This window comes from Astyanax mexicanus, chromosome 18 (assembly GCF_023375975.1).
Source record: "Astyanax mexicanus isolate ESR-SI-001 chromosome 18, AstMex3_surface, whole genome shotgun sequence".
NCBI lineage: Eukaryota > Metazoa > Chordata > Actinopteri > Characiformes > Acestrorhamphidae > Astyanax > Astyanax mexicanus.
This window is the reverse complement of record NC_064425.1, coordinates 24173667-24193256: the sequence shown is the minus strand read 5'-3', so window position 1 is coordinate 24193256 and position 19590 is coordinate 24173667. Positions and strand designations below refer to the sequence as shown.

The 19590-nt window shown below is 38.7% G+C and overlaps 1 protein-coding gene across 2 annotated transcripts in view; it reads right to left on the bottom strand.

Moving 5' to 3' along the window:
• Nucleotides 1-13670: 13670 nt before the first annotated feature.
• arhgap35a (Rho GTPase activating protein 35a) overlaps nt 13671-19590 on the bottom strand; it is a 143112-nt gene continuing 137192 nt past the window's right edge. For both annotated transcript variants that reach the window (XM_007260897.4, XM_022686943.2), the window contains one exon: nt 13671-19331. In XM_007260897.4, coding sequence (XP_007260959.3) covers nt 18905-19331 — 427 coding nt within the window. In that variant the 3' untranslated portion in view covers nt 13671-18904. The remainder of the gene's footprint in view (nt 19332-19590) is intronic.

The window sequence follows — 19590 nt, the reverse complement described above, 5'->3', positions numbered from 1 at the left end:
ACTTCTGACTGTTGACATTCGCCTAGGTTGTTTTCAGTCAGTGGTGCACCTGTGTTTTCCATTGACAAGATAGCAATTTGCAAAAAAAATGTACCTGAACACATCTCAATTCTAGACCACTACGCCCACTAGACCACTGGCGTAGATATATCCCTAAACACTGTTGCTATTTAAACAATGCAGGCAAAAGGTGTGAAAATAGACCATTTTGTAGGGGGGTAAGGTAGTAATGAGCATCGGGACATGCTTTGTGCAGGGTGTAAGATAGGTAGAGTGAATTTTGTGCCAAAATTTTACGCAAAAAAACAAAATCCGCAATCAAAATTTTAAAAATCAAAAGGAAAAAGTTTATGTTGCAAATTCAAACAAGAAAAACAATATAGAAAATAATTTTAAATATATAATTAGTTACTTTATTATTCTTTTTTATTTTAATTTTTTTAATTTTGTAAAAGTTTGGATTTTGCCAGGGTTTGCTTTGCCAGGGTTTTCTGTGGATTTTGCTGCTATAAAGGTTTTGCTTCTGGAATCTCTCATTTGCTTTTGCTTTAGTTTTTTGCTTCTGAGTTTTGGCACACTTTTTATGGGTGGGCGGGGCTTAGAAGAAGGCATTTCTTTTGAATCTCCATTGGTCTCCACCTCCATCCACAGAAAATCCACAAAAACACAAAAATGAAAGCAGATTGGCAAAATCCAAATTAAAGTAATAAAAAAATAACTGCAAAGAATATTAGTAAATAACAAATTATACTTAAAAATATATATGTGCTATGTGTTTTTTTTTCTCTTTTCAATTTGCAACATACAATTTTTTCTTTTGATTTATTTTATTACGTAAAACTTGAATACACAAAATGTAAAAAACATTTAAAAACAAACTTTTCTGCCCAAGTTGAGGCTTTTCCAGCATTGGACAGCATTGCTTGGTCTGCAGTGCTGCAGCTGGACTCTACTGTACGAGCTTTCATCGATATGCAAACTTGTTCTAACTGCAGATTTCTTTCTCTGTGTGTGTGTGAGAGAGTGTGTGGGAATGTGTGAGGTGTTTTTATTATGCCATGCCACACATTTGTGGTGATTTAATTTTTTTCTGTATGCAAGAACATGACTCTAGACTGTATGCTAGACTGCATACGCCTGTGAGAGAGAGTGTGTGTGTGTGTGTATGTGTGTTTGCAGAGTGATGCTGCTGCTGTGTGTGTGTGTGTGTATATATATGTGTGTGTGTGTGTGTGTGTGTGTGTGTGTGTAAGCGTCAGGTGATTGACAGCTGCCAGTGACCTGTGGCAGTCAGAGAGCAGCAGTGGAGGTCGCAGGGTCAGACAGCGTGCCGTTGCCCCGGAGACGACCTCAGCCTCTCATCTGCATACAAGCCTTCATTAGCGCAGCCACACCGCCTGCATAACACCAGCATAAATTAATAAGGCAGATCGAGCGGGGAGGGGGAAGTACAACAGGCGTTTAATTGGGCCAGGTATATTTGCAAAACTCACCATCAGGTACAAGACAAACACTACAGTGCAGAGTCTACAGCTCCAGAAGCCTGCACTTGAACTCGGTTTCGTCCCATTCAGAGCGGGTTTAAGGTCACTGAAAAGAACTTTTTTTTTTTTAGAAATTCAGCAAATGAGCTTTTTTTAAATACGTTTTAACACATTTTTCTAATTAGGCACAGCCTCCGTCTTTGCGGAGCAGCCTGGCTCCTGACATATCTGGAGGTGAATGTGTATATTTTTTCTGAGCGCACTCTCTCTCAGCATAACCTTGCACTCTTGTGTTAATGAATTATTAACATGTTATGGCAGAAAGTGTATGTTTTTCAGAGCACTGCAGTCCGAGGAGTTCTCGCTCTGCCCAGTTTATCTCTCGCATTCTGTTGATCACTAATGAGACAACAGATATGAAACCGATTTGAAATTATACAGTAATTCACTCACAGCCAAGCTAAATGTTTTAGCTTGAGTCAAGCATTATTATGGTTAATTCTGTTTTGACCTGTTGAAACACTACACTACCAGCTTATATGCTGGTCTATAAGCTATATCTGGAGAAAAAAACTGCTGTTGAAAAGTATAGCTCTACAGTGACCTTCTTATAGCACAGCATTCGCTGTGACCAATAAGGCATCAGGTAGACCTCTCTATGCAGTTAGCATGGGTGAATCATTCAGACGAATTCAGATCATTTAAGACCACATATGAAAGTGACTCAAATCTGATTTGAAAAAAAAAAACGTATTGTGCACGTTCACACAGCCATGAAACAATCAGATCTGAGCCACATTGAGCAAAAATTGGATTTGAGTCACACAGCCTGCTAATGTGAAAGTAGCCTAAGATTTTTGTGTGATCCTGATGAAATGCAGTGACAAACCTTGATATGGATTCACACACGGTCCAGGGAGTATTCATGCCTTTTTACGGTCTGCTTTGGAACCACCAAGAACACAGATAAGAAAGAAATAGATAAGAAGAAGAAGAAATTCAGAAATTATATATATTTCAGTTTTTCTGGTCTTCTTTACTTTATTTTACTTTTGCAATTCCAAGTGCTTATTGACAGAAACTCTCGAACTCTTGCATGGCATGAATCATTCAGACGAATTCAGATCATTTTTTTTTTCGGATCAGGGAATCTGGGAAATTAAAGCATGCAGACAAATGTGAGACAAATTTGAGTAATTTTACTTTTTTTTTAGTTTTGTGTGATTCTTTTACTTTCATTCCATTACAAGTTAAGTCAATAGTACTAAAGTTGACTTGACTTCTTCCCAGACTGATTTAATTTTGTACTTGCAAATGTGTGGCTATGTTGCCTCAAGACTTTAAACCATAAACCATAACAGTTTTACCCACATGCTCCATTCGTGCGACACACACAGCACATTCTACTCTTCTCTAATTTCCTACAGATAAAGAGTATAATGCTACTAAATTCACAACTGTTGATGTGAGGCTGTCCCAACTTGAAAGTCTGACTGGGGATGTTCTAGTTGAAATGTCCCACTTGGAATTTCACTTGGAAATTCCTGGATCACCTTTATACTGTCAGTGTAGAAGGTAAAGACTTGGTTATTGAAGTAATAGGCTACGTTTACATTACAAGCCACATTGCTCAAATCCGATTTCTTGCTCAGATCAGATTTGGCCATCTTGACGGATCACTTTCACAAATGTAAGTGAGTTGTATCTGTGTGTAATGTAAACGCTTTTGCTGTTATTGCAGAGGAGGATTGGGAGGATGTGAATTATCAGATGCTGACGCTGACGGGTGATGAGGAGAGCTTGGACCATCCTAGGCCATGAAAGGCCATGCATGCTTTCTTGGACTTTTGGCCATGGGTGGCTGTGCATCGTCTTGGGATTGCAGTTTACTAATGATACAACCAACATTTAGACAGTAGTGCCACCTGGGAGCTTTTTGTATTGTACTTTTGCAATTCCAAGTGCTTAATGACAGAAACTCTTGAACTCTTTCATTGCATGCAATGCATGTAAAAACAAAGAATTATCTTTTTACAGGAGGTAGTTTCTAAGAAAAATGATGTTCACATATGAGGATTTTAGTTTTATATTTCAATTGAACACAATGAAATCACAATTAGTAATTATGAGCAGCATTTTTTGGATGAGTGCAAAACATAAGTAGAAACAACAACCGTGCCCCTTTGATCAATGTGGCTCATTTGAAGTGCTGATTTAACACGAAGACATACCAAGGTAAAAACACTATATAAATAAATATTTACTGTATTTACTGATCATTTAAATTTCTAATTAAATTTCTGTTCAACTCTTCTGCCACCACTAATTGACAGTATAATTGCCTCATAAGAGGACACCAGGCCCTCATACAGCGAAATTTAGTGTTGTGGTCTAGACAACACAAAATGTGATGTCCACACATGTTGACACAAGGTCCTAGTAGGCTATAAACAGCATTATATACTACAGTATATAGACCTGGAACAATCATTAAGGGTCTTATTACAGTACAGTAAATGACCATGTCTGTTTAAGACAATTCCCTCCATCTGCACACTTACACAGAACACACTGGGGTCCAGCACTGTGAGGACACAGGCCATTGGTACAAGAAGGAAAACAACAGCCTGATGGGTAAAGGAAGTCAACCATATAAGCGAAGGCATTCTGGGAGGAAGTGAACGGGTGCAGTGCAGTTTGGCGCCTAGGGCCCGCCTGCTGCGCTCTGGAGGAAATTCTCAGGGCGATCGATGGTGGGGATTAAGGCCAGGCTTTGGGGCTCAAAGGCCTGGATCTCGCCCGTATCCTCCCCGGGAGCCCTGGGAGCAGAGGAGGGGGAGAAAAGCTAACCTGGAACTGTCAAGAGCGCGAGCGTGAAGGGCTTCGGAAAGCCAGGCAGGACACTTGCAGGGACCCGCTTCAGTGCACGGCAGCGCTCGCATAAGCTCACAATAGCATGGCCAAGCTTATTCAATATTCTATGGAAGGCGTAGAAGTAGCACAAGTCAGAACTCTGAGAAGCAGAAGAAGGAGAAGAAGAAGAAGCTGTCTCAGAGAAGACTAGGTGTGCTCTGCTCGCTTCGCCGCCGCCGCCGCCTCTTGCTTTAGCATCCTATGTGCCAGGCATCTCTATCCGGTGTTTTGAATATCTGGTCATTGCAATCGCTTCTCCTCGAGACTCCCAAGGGCGAGCGTGAACTTGGCGCTCGGATTCACGGCTCATTACAAAACGAGAGTGGAAATAAATAAAGAAAGAAATAAATAAAAATACAAGAAGACCACTGGGAAATTACATCCGAGCTGTGGTGGATCTCAGATTTAAACAGCATAATTAATCATGCTAAAAAACAAGCGCATTGCTCACACTCTTACTAATAATTGCATTTCTTTTCCACATCAGGAAACGCAATCAGTTAACATATGAACAGACTGACTAATCTACGCCACCCAAGTTGGCTGGCCAATCGGGCGCCAAACAAACTTGTGACCTGTAGACTTGCGCAACATTGGCGTGCCGTTGCTACCGTGCAAAAATAAAGAATAGAACAGGTTTGTTTAAACCAAACTGAAAATGTACGATATTTAAAAATAATGAAAATAATGAAAAAAAAAAAATTAGGAGTGTTTTAATTTGTATCTGTATCAATATTTGACATAAATGAGCATTTATAGTAAAATCTTTGGTGCTGGCAGTATTTTACTTATGTGTTCACTTACTGTTCATTACTACACTACAACCACACTTTCCTGTGGCACTGCTCTGCTCTGTTCCATTTGAATCCATATAAGATTACACACAGAAATCTCACACACCTATGATTGAAGTGAGCGCAGAGTACAGACAGAAGACTCCCTTCATATCTGTATCTAAAGGTGCATAATGCAGCAAGAAGCCTTGATATGAGCATCTTTGTTGTAACTTTACTTCTGTGCAAAAACGAGGAATGGACCAAATATTTGGCAACCAAAAATATTTATCCAAAAATGACAGAGAAAAAAAGCACTCAGTAAGTGAAAGTAAGTAAGTGAGACTGAATAGGCTCATTAAAACCAAACAATGATGCTTTCTTTAAAAAGCAGGATATATTAAATTCAGGATAGTTCATTAATGCGATGGTGAAAACAAAATAAAAATGTGGGGACAGATGTCTCAATTTGCTTGGTTTCGGTTTCAATCAAAATGTAGCCGTAAGAAAAACGTTCACCTCCATTTTTAGATTTTTTTCTCTTTCTGACACAATTTGAATCCGTCAGTTGTTGTTTACTGAAAATCTAAGAAATGAAAGGACCCATATAAATATTAAAAGGGACTGTGAAAATTCTTACATACAAGATGTAAAAAAAGGAATTGTGTTTAGCTTTAACCACCGGTTCTCAAACTGGGGGAGAGCAGTGGGGTGCTATGAGGGCCACAGAAAAATATTACATGTTGCATTTGTATTTGTTTATATATAATTTTCAGTTATGTCTGTTTATGGTTATCTGATTCAGCCATATTTTAATAAGTCACAGAGAAACTTTGCAAATCCTGCAGCTTTAGTTTTTTTACCTGTGGGGAGCCACAGTGTAACTTTTGGCTATGCTGACTATACAATTTACAGTGGTACTTCTTAGTTCCCTTTGAATCTGTAAGCTTTAAGAGAATAAGCACAAATACAGACAAAATAAATGCAAATAAATGTAAGACTGAAGGTTTCCATCCGTATCTGTTGCCATATTTAAAGCCAGAGACTGTAAAAAAAGATGGACGCCGTGTCGCTGTTCCCATTCATTCAATCGCCATGTTGGCGATCCTGAAACCCGATTCTGCGCAGTAGAGACCAGAGGAGGGAGAAAGACTGTGGAGAGACAGCCTACTCATTTAATTAACCCCGCCCCTGAGGACTGCCTCGCGGTCACAGACTGCAGAGCGGGGCGGAGCGGAGCTGACGGTCTGTTGTTGGTCCCGCCCATAACCAACCCTTTTACAATAACCACACCTTTTTTGAATAGAGCTGAATAACGTTTTAAAAAGTGAATTCTGTGGGGATATAAAAATTTGACAATATAAGCAGAGGTTATACTAGCTGTTACATTTAAATAAAGGAGGTAGAATTACAGTATATTAGAAAAAAATGTGATTGAAAGTTGTCTGTTTTGCCATTGAAACCTATGGGGATGGGTGGGGTTACACAGCTTTCTGCAGCCGAACAGCAGAGGGCGCCCGACCTGTGGTGGCTTCACTTTTGAGAGACGATGCTTTGTCCAGCTATACACAGTCTATGTTTAAAGCTGATGTCAGTCAGTTTTGAAATTTAGGGGATTTAGGGCCGTCTTTGGTAAGAATGGGTAATTGCACTGAGCATGCGGAAGAATCATTTTGAACGGGCCGGGTGTGATGTGGTCTCCTTTCAGAGCGAATAAATCTGAGTTTCCCCTTCTGAAGTCTCCATTGCTTCACCAGCCGCTCGCATTCAGTATAACTGAGCCGGATCCTCTCTCTGAGATTGTACGTGTGATGTAAGTACGTAAAGAGGGGTGACGTGGCCAGAAGAACTCCTGTGAAAAGCGACCAGACACCCCAGTTTTTAGAATGAATAAATGAAGCTTAACGGTGATGGTTGTTGCAGCACACTGTCGTACATGGTCGTACCATCAAACACAATATTTTATCCCTTCTCCTCTCAATGCTTCTACTTTCAGTTTAGAAACAAAATAATACAGACTGTTACTTTAACATAAATGTTAATTTATGCCTTTGGTACTGGTCGTAATTCATTTGAACTGTTGACTTCAGTGCCCCCATAATAATGTCCAATGGTACTGTCCTGTTCCCTTTGTATATCCATATAATAAGATTACATGTGGACGAAATGAGCACAGATTATACCAATATATAAAAATCTAAATATATTGTAACATTACATCAAAAGGTGCCGCAAAAAGCTCCTTTCACAGTTTTAGTGAGAAGGTTGTTTTTTTTTTCTTTAACTCTAGAATTGAGAAATCCCCCTTTTTTTTTTTCTTTTTTTTTAACATTCTATATGATGACCAACACTGCCTTGACTTGAAGTGATCTGTAAAGGGTGTTTTTTTGTCCAGTTTTGTACAGAACGCTGTAAAGAAAATGCGCACTCTCTCTCACAAACAAACACAGACGCACTCTCACACCCAGCGTCTTTAGCTTCGGGTGCTAATTTAAAATCACATCGTAGGCAATGCCATGCCTTGGCTGCAGCAGATGTGCCAAAACCCTTTATAAAGACATTCATCAATCTCACAGTCTTACTTTCAAATGATCAATAATGCATCTTTACTGCCGGCTCCGCCATCAATCGAGGTATCAATATCAAAAGACCACAATCACCCAGACAATCGATGGTCGCTTTGGGGCAAATGGGGTCCCCGGAAAGCATTGATGAAGGTGATCAGGACCTCCACAGGCCTATCGATGAGAAAGCCCCGCCACCTGCGAGATCGAGTCTGAAGGCAACCGCTGCAGAAGCTGCAGAGCCGGGAGAGTCACGGATCAGAAGCCAGACGTGCTCCGACTGATCATAAGATGAGGAGCATCGATTCTCCGTCTTACTTTAAACTTTTCAAGCATGACTTCAAGCATCAAACCTGCATGGAAATAAAAAAAAAGAGCAGAAACAAAATGAGGACACTCAAAGATACTCGTAAATAACATCCTTTATATACTTATTGCTTCAGACTTTTTTTGTTTTTAAAAATTTTTTACATTATTTTAAAATATTATGATTTGAATACACCAGTTAGAAACCAGAACAATAATCCAAAGCACTTCAGCACAGTCAGACATCCACTGGGGGTCATTCAGCAAGGAGAAATGAGGAATAAGGACCCTGAGAAAGATAACGTTACATTCCAGGGGACTTTTAACAACATTAGCTAAAGTGAGACAAGTGAGCCTCCTAGTGGCCATTTACTGCCAGTACCAGCACTGACCAGACAGATCACAGCATTTTTAATCATCCATCATTTAATTCATCCATCCAGAGCCGGAGATGAGTCAATATTATTGTCATTATTAATATAAAGCGTCTTTTGTTTTTTCCTACCACAGTTTATGCAGTTTTTATTTCATAAAAAAACACGATATAGTAACAATAAATGCTTTAATATGTTCTCTGAATCACCTACACATTTACTACAAATAGAGAGTAATATTAACTTTTACATTACATAACTTGTTTTTTTTCTATATTTTATATAGTGTTCTTTGATATGCGTGTGGATTTTTGCTTTGACTGTAGTGCAGCCTGGTTATGTGGAAAAATTCTCTAGAATGGTAAATATATAATAAAAAAAAATTTAATTGTCAAAAAAGTTTCTAATTTTTATTTGTGTATTTTAAGTTATTAATTTAGCTACTTTCATAAGAATATCAAGCAAATTATTCAAGTCCAAGAATTCCCTGTTCATCTTTTCATCTTGAGATCTTGATATTTCAAGGAACAGAAAACACTTGCTGCATTTTTCAGCAATTAATTATTTTGAATTATTTTTTTTAGTATTTTATCGTCCCCATACTTAGACAAGGTTAAGCTTATATTAAATTATATTTTTAGAATATCAAATATGTAGCTTTGAAATAGAACAAGGTCACCATAAACAATTCAACAATGCATCTCAGGCTCATTTGTTTCAAGATAAGATAAGATAATCCTTTAGCTCAGTCATAGGACAAGATATTAGGCATTACAAAAAGTCAGTGCATTACAGAAAGTTACAGAGAATATCAGGGCAACACCTACAGACTCTCTTGCCCACTGTTTCCCTTTGACCTCCTTTAGGACCTGCTAAAAAATGTTTTCTTGTCTTGAACTTCTGTGTCCTCTATTGCTAATGTACATCATTATTTGTAAGTCGCTTTGGATAAAAGCATCTGCTAAATGTAATGTAATGTAATATTTTCAGGGCTCTTGGTTGCCACCATCAGGCAAACGCTGAACAGGCATGATGTGCATCACAGGACAGCAAGGAGGAAACCAGTACTCTCCAGAAATAATAATCTAGAGTTCCCAAAGTGTACTGGAAGTCTATTCTGTGGACTGATAGATTCAAAATGGTACTTTATAACTTAAATTAAACACTCAATACCATTATAAGAACCTCATCCCAACTGTTAAACATGGTGGTGGAAGTATCATAGTGCAGGACTGCTACAGGAGAATGTCAGAGTTTCTGTCCATAACATGAAGCTTTATGAATTAAGACATTAATCACAATAATACAAGCAAGTTAGTCTAAAAAGAAATGTTTATAGCAGAAGAATTTCAGTATTTTACAATGGCTGAGGCAAAGTCTAAAGGAAATCAGATTTGATGGCCTAAAAACCCTTTTTTTTTAAGGGAGTCTAGCAAAATCACAAAACAGAAGCAGTGGCAAGGGAAAGGACCACAACTGCTCCTATTGTGCAGAACCAATCACCAGCTAGTAAAAATGTTTGGTTAAAGATACTACTGCTTAAAAGGACTTACACTAGTTACTGAACAACTCTGGGTTTTTGCACAGTAAATGAAAGTTAAAAATAAGTATAGCGTTGTATACACATCTGCTTACAGAAAAAGCATTTGTCCTTTACAGATTTCTTTTAAGTTTTTCAGATTACCAAACAAACTTAAATATCAGACGAAGATAACTTGAGTCAATACAAAAAAGCATTTTTTAAAAATGATTCCTTAAGAGAAAATAAGATATTCAAAAAAACCTGGCCCTGTTTGAAAAATAAATTACTGCAAATGGCAACTCATCCAGGAAGTCACAAAGAAACTCAGAACAACATGTAAAGAACTGCAGGTCTCACTTGCTTTAGATACGGTCAGTGTTAATGATTCAATAATAAAAAAAGAGACTTAACGAAAAAGGTGTCCATTGGAGAGTTTAAGGGGAAAAAAAACACTGCTGGCCCAGCTCACATTTGCCAACAAACATCTTGATGATCCCCTCGACTTTGGGTAAATATTCTGTAGGCTGAACAGACAAAAGTGGAACCTTTTGGAAAGAGTGTGTCCCGATCTGGCTTAAAACTATCACAGCATTTTAGTAATATAACATCATACTGAAAGTCAAACATGGTGGTGGTAGTGTGAGGAACTGGGGCTGCTTTGCTGCTTTAGGATCTGGAAAATTTGCTGTAACGGATGGAACCATGAATGAATTCTGCTCTCTACCAGAAAATCCTGAAGTAGAATGTCCGGCAATCAGTTTGTGACCTCAAGCTCAGGCGTACTTGGGTTCTGGAGCAGGACAGTGATCTGAAACACACCAGCAAGTCCACCTCAGTATGGCAAAAAAAGAAAAAAAAAAAAACTTGCATACATGTGTGCATGAAATGGTACATGAGGAGCAATAAGGGGTTAAAGACCTTGCTCAAACTTGCCAAACCGGTGAATTGAACCCACAACCCTGCTGTCAATAACACAGTACTGAGTAGGGCTGCATGATATATCGTTCAAGCATCATCATCGTGATTTGCGCATGCACAATAGTCACATTGCAGGACATGTGATGTCACTTAAGGCAATTAAATTAAACACGTCATGTTGCAATGTTTTGATTCTTGACACAATAAGTAGATACACAGCGCTGTCTCTGTGTCTGTGTAAGTGATAGGTTGCTGCTGCCTGAGAAGCACGAGGGGGAGCGTGAGGGGGGTGCAGGAGTAAACGCGAGGTAACTGCATGGCCTACATCCACATGGTTGGGCACGTGCTTGTAAACGCAGGTGTTGAAAGCTGTGCACCTCAGTTCAGCACAGTTTTGCACAGATTTTTCCAGTTACAGCTGAATTCACACTTTTAATCCCATATAAACGTCATTTAAATGCCTAATTAAAGGGCTGATTACCGTTGTTTTGCTGTTTCCCTCGGGTTCTCAGGTCTTGATCAGCCCGGACACGAGTAGGGGCGGGGCTGGTGACATCATGGGCCCTTCATTGTTTAATATCACGATATATATTGTCAAAAAAAAAAAAAAAAACATTTGCAATGTAAATGTTTTTCAATAACTAGTGCTGAGCATGATTTAAAAGATAATTTTCACAAAGGAATTTAAATTATTTCTCAACTATTAAATAATAAAACTGTCAGTCAAACTGATTAAATACATTAAACAGAAAATTATGTCCTCATCTCTATCTGCAGCCCACATCACTGCAGCTGATTTCCACACCCACACAACAGCAATCCTCCACAGCAAGAAACTATCAAATCATGTGTGCACTCTAAGCAGCTCTAAAGACTGAAAGATTAAAGTTCAGCTCTGCTCTGTGAGCGCAGGCTGCCCTTTTCAGCCCATGTAAAGCCTCTTTTTCATAAATCAGAAAAGACGAGACCAGGGCCAGCTGATTCTCTGACCATCAACCTGATTCTCTCAATGAAAAGGTTGCAGGAGGATATGTAATCTGTAGCTACTCAAAAGACCAGATGCCCCAGCTCAGGATCTGTGCAGTTACAGAGTCTGTAATCTACCCTGCTGACCTGGTTTCAGTATTAAAATAATGTCGTAAATGGTGTAGTGGAATGTGAGCACCCTGTGCACCTGAGCAGTCTCAGAAATGTCTCTGCTCCACAACTTTTAGTTCAAATCTTAGGACTGAATAGGGATTTTTATTTTATTAAATAGGACTTTTTGATAATAGGGTTCAATATTCAATTAAATACATACTGGATAAATTATACTAGTCTTTAGGAATACAAAACCGAACCTACCAGTGACTTTATGAAATTTTACACATTAATATTTTATAGATATTTTTTTAAATTTTGCAAACATATGTGATGTATTGTTAACTATACGTACTATTTATTTGACTCAAAATATTTAAATTATATTTCAAAAATAAAGTAGCTTATTTTCAATCTTAGGCTTTAAGGACTTTAAATGCTAATCAAGGCAAAATTATTTAATTCCAAGTTATTTTGGCTACAGTCACATGACCAGGCTGAATTGACCTGATCCTGATTTTATGCACAAATATGACCAAGATCTGATTTTTTCAGGGCTGTGTGGACATGTCAAATCTCATCTTGTTTAAAACGGATTTGAATCACTTTCATATGTGATTCCACTGTAGACTGGATGCTTTTCCAGTTCACTGGCATATGGCATGGATGGTAACGTTCAGATCAGTTTTTACGATATGCATCGTTTGACTGTACACTGATGCTAGTGTTATCAACAGAACCAGTTTCTAGCAGGAAGGCACAACACCAGCAGAGCAGCAGAAGCCACAGGCATGAACATTTCAGATATAAATTTGTTCACATTACAGATTCAAGTCACTTAGATTTATTGAAGTGGGTAGATAGCAAAATCTGATTTATATAAAAAAAATGGAATTGCTTCATGAGGTTTGAACTGTGGACAAATCTTCTAAAGCATTTCTATCAGTCGACTAATAATGTTAATAATAATAATATATATTTTTAATAATAATAATAATAATAACAACATTAATAATAAATGTAATATAAATAACAAGTGAATATTTTACATTATTAAAAAGTGAAATACAGAAAAAGTTGTTTGTGTGAGAGCAAAATGTTATATTTTTTCCATGACTTTAGCTCCAAAATCAGCATGTGATTAAAACAACTTTTTTTTTTAGAACTGTACTGAAAATATTACATTCTATAGACTTATAGACTATAGAGTTAAATAGAAGTATAGATCACAAATAACCACATTAATTTTACTGGGCATACTAAACATTAACATTATTTTCTCAGTGAGGAAGCTATGGGTATGAAAATGTATCCAGTAGATTTTAATTTTTTTACTTTTGAAAAAAGTAATGAATAAGTCAAAAATGCACTTTCCTATAAGGAATGAAAAATGCATCTTTATTTCAAAGTCCTAAAAACTGGTGTATACTTAACTGTAATTCATTTATTATATATTCGGGAGTAAAAAATTGACTCAGTCTGCAATTTGGCAGCAAAAATTCAGTAAAAATGTTTGTATTTTAGGAGCCTCAAATATTAACACATTAAGAATATTCAGAAACCTATTCGCTATAATTTCTATAGATTATATCTGTTCAGTGCTGACAGCTATGTTCAATCAAGGGCCTCTTTAGCACAACTATGCTGCATTTTAAAGAGAATGTTTTTGGTTAGAATGGTGCTTTTTATAAAATTCTGTAGAAGATTCTTCACATGCAAAATCATGAGACAGGACACATATTACAAGATTGATTTATTAACTATAATACAGGTCACGTAAGGCCTTACTGTTTGTACACCATTCCCACTGAGACAAATGACCATACTCTTAGCAAATAATGACATGATTTTTTTTGTTGTTGTTGTTGATGTATCATCTTGGTTTACATTTCATTTTTTTTCCATTTTATTTTATTTTTTTAATTGTTCATTTAATGTATTTTTTCATTAAATATGGAGAGTGGTGGGCCCCGACTCCCAGACTTGGGCTTGTTGAATCATGCACTACATCATATGGTCTTTACACCATTCACAAAATTGTTAAAAAACATTTGTCTTTTTTATTATTAAAATAAAACATAAAAAGTTGTTTTTTTTTCTATCACCATTGACTATAGGGCAACGTGTTAGACCCCCTAACATACAAATAAACAACCATTTTTGAATATAGTTTGCTTGCTTCTCATTTAACTTAACAACCTGTCACCACTGTTGCAAAAGAAAAAGAAAAGAAAAGAAGAGAAAGTAAACGCAGCCACGGAAGATTGCTGAAACAACGTCACATTTTAATTCCCATGTGTTGCTTTTCCTCCACTGTCACACCCTTTTTTTATTTAGTTCACAAAGTCAGTCTTTGGCTGCTAAGGATCAGCATCAGTATTGACATGATGATTTAAACACACAGAGAACGCAGCGAGCCAGCGATCAGCTGCTGAAGTACCAGGAGCGAGTGTGAGTGTCTCCCTGTTTTTTCCCCCCCAAAATATACCTTTTTATAATAGAAAAAAAGACAAGAACCCAACTGAAACATCAGTGGTGTGAGAGGTGTGATGGAGAAAGGAAGATGCTGTGGGCAAATCTGGAGGTTCTGTACGATTCTGAACAGCTAATCAGATGCTAGGTTGACTAGTTTGATGGTCGGGGCAAAGGCGGGGCAGTTCAGTTGTGCTTCACTTATTGGTGGACCTGATTGGCTATGTTCAAATCTGGTTTTTTTTGGGCGCATTGGCGTATCTTGGTTGTATCTGGATTAATATTTGATAGTCTGGACACACTGAAAACACACGAAGTCGGATCTTAGAAATCAGATCCAAACCACATTAAGAGGTGGTTGAAAATGCAATTAAAATCAGATTGGATATTATTCTGGATGTACTCAACTCTCAAATTAGGACCCAATGTGCCATTTTTTTTTTGCATCACTCACAAAAACAAATGTGACAATTGCGACGGTCCAAAAAAATAAAAAAGTTACTGACACGAACCTCATTACCATAGGAACTCATACTGTTTACATCACGTTTGTGATGTCCAGACATGCAAATATGATCTAATCACTTGCAAATAAAGGTTGGATCTGATCTGAAAAAAGAAACGAATCCGATTCGCCTGCAATCTGAACACACAGTCACCTCCCTAGCATTCACTCTACTCTTAAAATAAGCGTAAAAATCCCTGTTAAATATCAAAACGCAGCTCATCAGGACATCAGCATCACGACTTTCTCAGACGGCCCAGACACAACAATCAGCACGAAGACGCAACAATAACGAATCGTTTACCAGCCAGTCTCTGCTTTTGTAGCTGCAACCTGAGATTACAGAGTACAATATGCTGAAGTTATGAAGAGCTGGCTATTGAGTTCCACCTCATACCTCTCTCCTTTGTGAAGCTCCGTGAAAAGGACTGGTGAATTAAAGTGCATTCAGCACTTCTCTGAGGGGAGGGGTGGGGAGGGAGTCCAAACAGACATTGTGTCAAAGCTGAATAGAAATAATATTAAAGGCAGGCGCATGTTAAAATAAATGTGGTTTCTTTTTGGTCCAGCAGGTGGCAGTAAGTTGTTCTGAGAGAAGTTAAATTGTTCTACAGGTTTAGTTTATGGGTTTAGTTTCAGGTCTAACACTCATCTGTACCTGTTCCTCTCGCTCTTTCCACTCACAATCAACAAAAAGCCACTTCTGACTGAGAAGCAGTCACTGCTCAATTTCAGGAATCTTTCTGAAAGACTCTAAAGTACTACACACAGTTCAGGCCCAGTTTTGGGACAAACAAAGGTGCTTTAAATGGTTCTTGAAGCAATGCCACAGAAGAAAAACAAAAAAACAAAACACTTTTGAGTCTATAAAGAACTGTGTTCATGATAGAGAGTGAGAAGTGTGTACGTGAATTGGTAAATAAACTTTAATTGAATTAAGTGAAGGCTTGTTAAATCAAGAATATCAAATCTATTTCAAACATGGTTCTTTATGCATACAAAAGTGGTTCTTCTATGGCATTTCTCAAGAAACCATTTTAAACCATTATTTTTGAGAGTGTAGATTAGAATAATTCAGTTTAGAATTTTGATAAATTAGTGAATTTTCTTGCATCTTGTATCATTATGTAATGTAATTCATTGGAATATTTTTTTGAGACATTTCACTTTTTCGCCATCGTCCTTTAAAACCACTGTGATCTTTGGGTTTAGCCTATCAAAAGAAAGTAGGCAGGAGAGGCTAATGTGAATGCATCCATAAATTAATACAGTAAATTTAAGGGTTTATTGTTTAATGAGAGGAGCCAAAAATATGCGTTGTTGGTAAAGTTTTATCTGAACCAAGTCAGTCAGGCCTCTGGGTGCAGCCTATTGGAGCAAAGTGAGAGGCGTGAGGAGGCATATGCAGTGAATGCAACCACCCTCAAGTGACAAGAATTAATTATTAGCATATAAAAACAAACCCAGCCATGTCAATCTGTGCAAAGATCTAAAGAATTATTTTTACACACGTTGAAAACAAAAACAGTGCCTGAAGACGAAGATGCTGTTTACACCTTTGTGTGATTGAATCTGGTATCTGATTGTATTCTGATAATATTTTAGTTAACTAAAGCATTAAGTCAGACTAAATGGTGTTTCAGTTGTACTAAGAGGGGAGATTGTTTAATTGTTTAATGTGTTTTGGAGAGAGGGATGTGTTTACACTTTTTTTTAGAATTAGGTGCATCTTCTGCGTGTTTACACTTCATTCATTTTAAGTGACAAGGTGTAAATTGGTCTCAATGTCAAGATTCTATTTTTTTTTTCTTTGCCGAATTGAATGTTGAGGGTAATGACTCTGCTACCAACTGGCAACATTTTAAAAGAAGGTAGGAAAAAGAAAATATTTTCTTTATTGTGGATTATTTTAATGAGATTTTATTTATTATAAAGTAATTTCTTCCTTTCTTCCTTATTCTAGTCCATTTATCATGGAATGTTCACATAAGATAAATGATAGCTGGCATCTTCAAAAACTGTGCAAAGAAATAAAACCTGAAAACAATTTTAAACCACTTTAATATGACAGTTCTGGAACATCTCCAAACAACCTGTCAAACCAGTCAGCTGGATACACTCATTTTCCAAGCTGCCTAAACATCAAGCCTAAATTCAGACTTAATTCCACCCACATCAACACTGGGGTTCCAATTCACCAGAGAGCTTACAGCATGTGATATATCTACATAATCTCTTCCCTAATAAAAAAGGGAACTTTACTAAGATCCATAATCCATAAAGTGAAGCACAACCAAACCACCCTGACCAATATACACACACTGAAAACACACACACACACTCACACTCAGAGTTCTCACACTCAGCAGGAGCACATTCATCGGTCCGAGTCCACCCAAATAATCCATGCTCCCTCCCTGCAGCACAGGAAACAAGCACTCAAACCTGGCCACCACAGCTACATGAAGCTATGCAGAGCTGTGAGAGAGGCTGGAGACATAATCATACATAAAAAAAGAAGAAGAAGTAGGAGGAGAAAGAAACAGAATGACTCCCATGTTCACCCATACTTAATCCGTCTAGAGAAAGGGGAGGGGCAAAAGGAGGTTCAGTAAATCAGGACATTCTCTTCTCTTTTTTCCAGAAAATAAAATAAAACAGAAAAACACTCGTCTTCTGTAGTCACGACCCGGAGGCGCATCTGGCTCATCGTGAGGGCAGAGAGACGGGGAGAGAGACGAGCCGAGACACATAGACAGAGAAGACTTCAAATCCCAGAATGCCGTGCAAAAAAGTACCAAAAGTTCACCGTCTGTTCCACTCCCAACGAAACCAGATCCAGTTTGTCAAGTTTGTCGAGGGCTGTTTGCTTGTGTTCCTCTTTTTCTTTTTTTTTCTTTTTTAAATGGTTGCTGCGAGGCGAGGCGAACGGGAACGAGGGAGGAATAGGAATGTGGCCGAGAGAGGCACCGTATCATCAAGAACTAGAAGTTCTAGTTCTAGGTCTTTATTTTTTGTTTTGTTTAGTCCAGTTCAAAAAAACGCAACAACGATAGTGGTCAAAAGCTACAAAACAGAAAAAATGTGAAGAACGCTAAGGATGTAAGGATGGCTTCTCGCCACACTTCATTCACCTCATTCCTACTAGTGGTGACCGGCGTGAGGGAGGAGGGTAGAGTGAATAATTGACTGTAGGGTGAGTGCAGTGCAGTTCAGTTCAGTTTTTCTCCCTCTCTCTCGCTCTCTCTCTCTTTTTTTTTTTTTTTGCAAGTCTGTAGGTCCACAAGCCTTACCACATCTCACCACGTTTCACCACATCGCCTACAAGCCATGTAAGTCCATGTAGGTCCTCCTCGGAGTCAACTTCAACTTCAGGTTCAGGTACAGTCAGGGTTAAAGTCTGGGCTCCGGAGGCAACAGCCACACCCCTTTAAGCCCATCCACCCTTCTTTAGTGGCCCAGTAATAAAGGATGCATTTGTATGCAAGTATGTATAAATGTGTGTGTGTCTGTGTGTGTGTATGGGAGGATAGTGTGTAACGTTTATGAACTGCAATGCAGAAGAGAAGAGCGAAGAGAACGGATGAGTGCAGTGATCTATAAAGAGGGAGAGATGAAGTGTTGCTGGAGTGGGTCACAGCTGAAGTGGCTTGACCTTCACTTTTTCTAAATCTAAGCTCCACACTGTCTCTCTCACCCTTTCTTTCTCTTTCTCTCTCTCTCTTTTTATTATTCCCTATTGACTGCAGCAATGAGAAATCAGGCACATTTCCTCAATCTCTTTTATTTTTTTGTTCGTTATGTCTTGTCTCTTCCAAAACTAAAAAAAAAAAGACTCTTTCTATCTCTCTTTTTCTCCCATTTGTTAATCTCTCTTGCTTTTACTTCCGCAACTCAATCTCAAAGCTTCTCCAAGCTTCACTTTTCTCCTCTTTCTATTTCTCCCCCTCCCTGTCATCGTGCCATCTCTCGCTTTCTCTCTATCTTCAAGCTTCACAGCGTGTGTTGTTCCGTAGGTGTGTGGTGCGGATGCAGAGGCGGGAGCAGACTCTGGATAGGCGACTGCGGGGTAGGGGGCGGGGAATGGGGCGGGGACTGCTGGGCCGTGCTGAAGTGCGAGGCCACGGGCTGGGACGGGGCGTAGCAGGAGGAGTAGGCCGAGGTGCTGATGGAGGAGGCGGAGCTCAGGGTGGCGGTGGGCGACCCCGGCAGGCCAGGCAGTCCGCTGGGCGTGTCGGCCAGGGGCTGATTGTAGAAGAAGAAAGCACACTGGTGGATGAAGGTCTCGATGATTGTCTGGTAGGTGCGCGTGGCCGTCAGCGCGTCCATGGTGGTGAAGTCAGGCCGCATCAGCGTAGGCCAGAAGCAGATGGAGAGGTTATCGCTGGTCATCAGGTTCAGACGGCTGTTCTGGCTCACCCTGAGAGAAAGAGAGAGACAAGAGACACACAGAGAGAGAAAAGAAATTAATCTTAGATCAACACAGACAGTGAGAAGCCAAACATCAGCAGAACAAGAGCATACAGGAGATGCAGTGTGGTGAGGAGAGTGATTGAGTATGTAGTATGGAGTGTAATATAGTTCTTATTGGGTGGAAAGTTAAACAACAGGTGCTGCTGAGTGAGAGAAGCTAAACCTGTTAGATGTGTTGGAGTACATTTGCCTGAACGTCTTTTTTA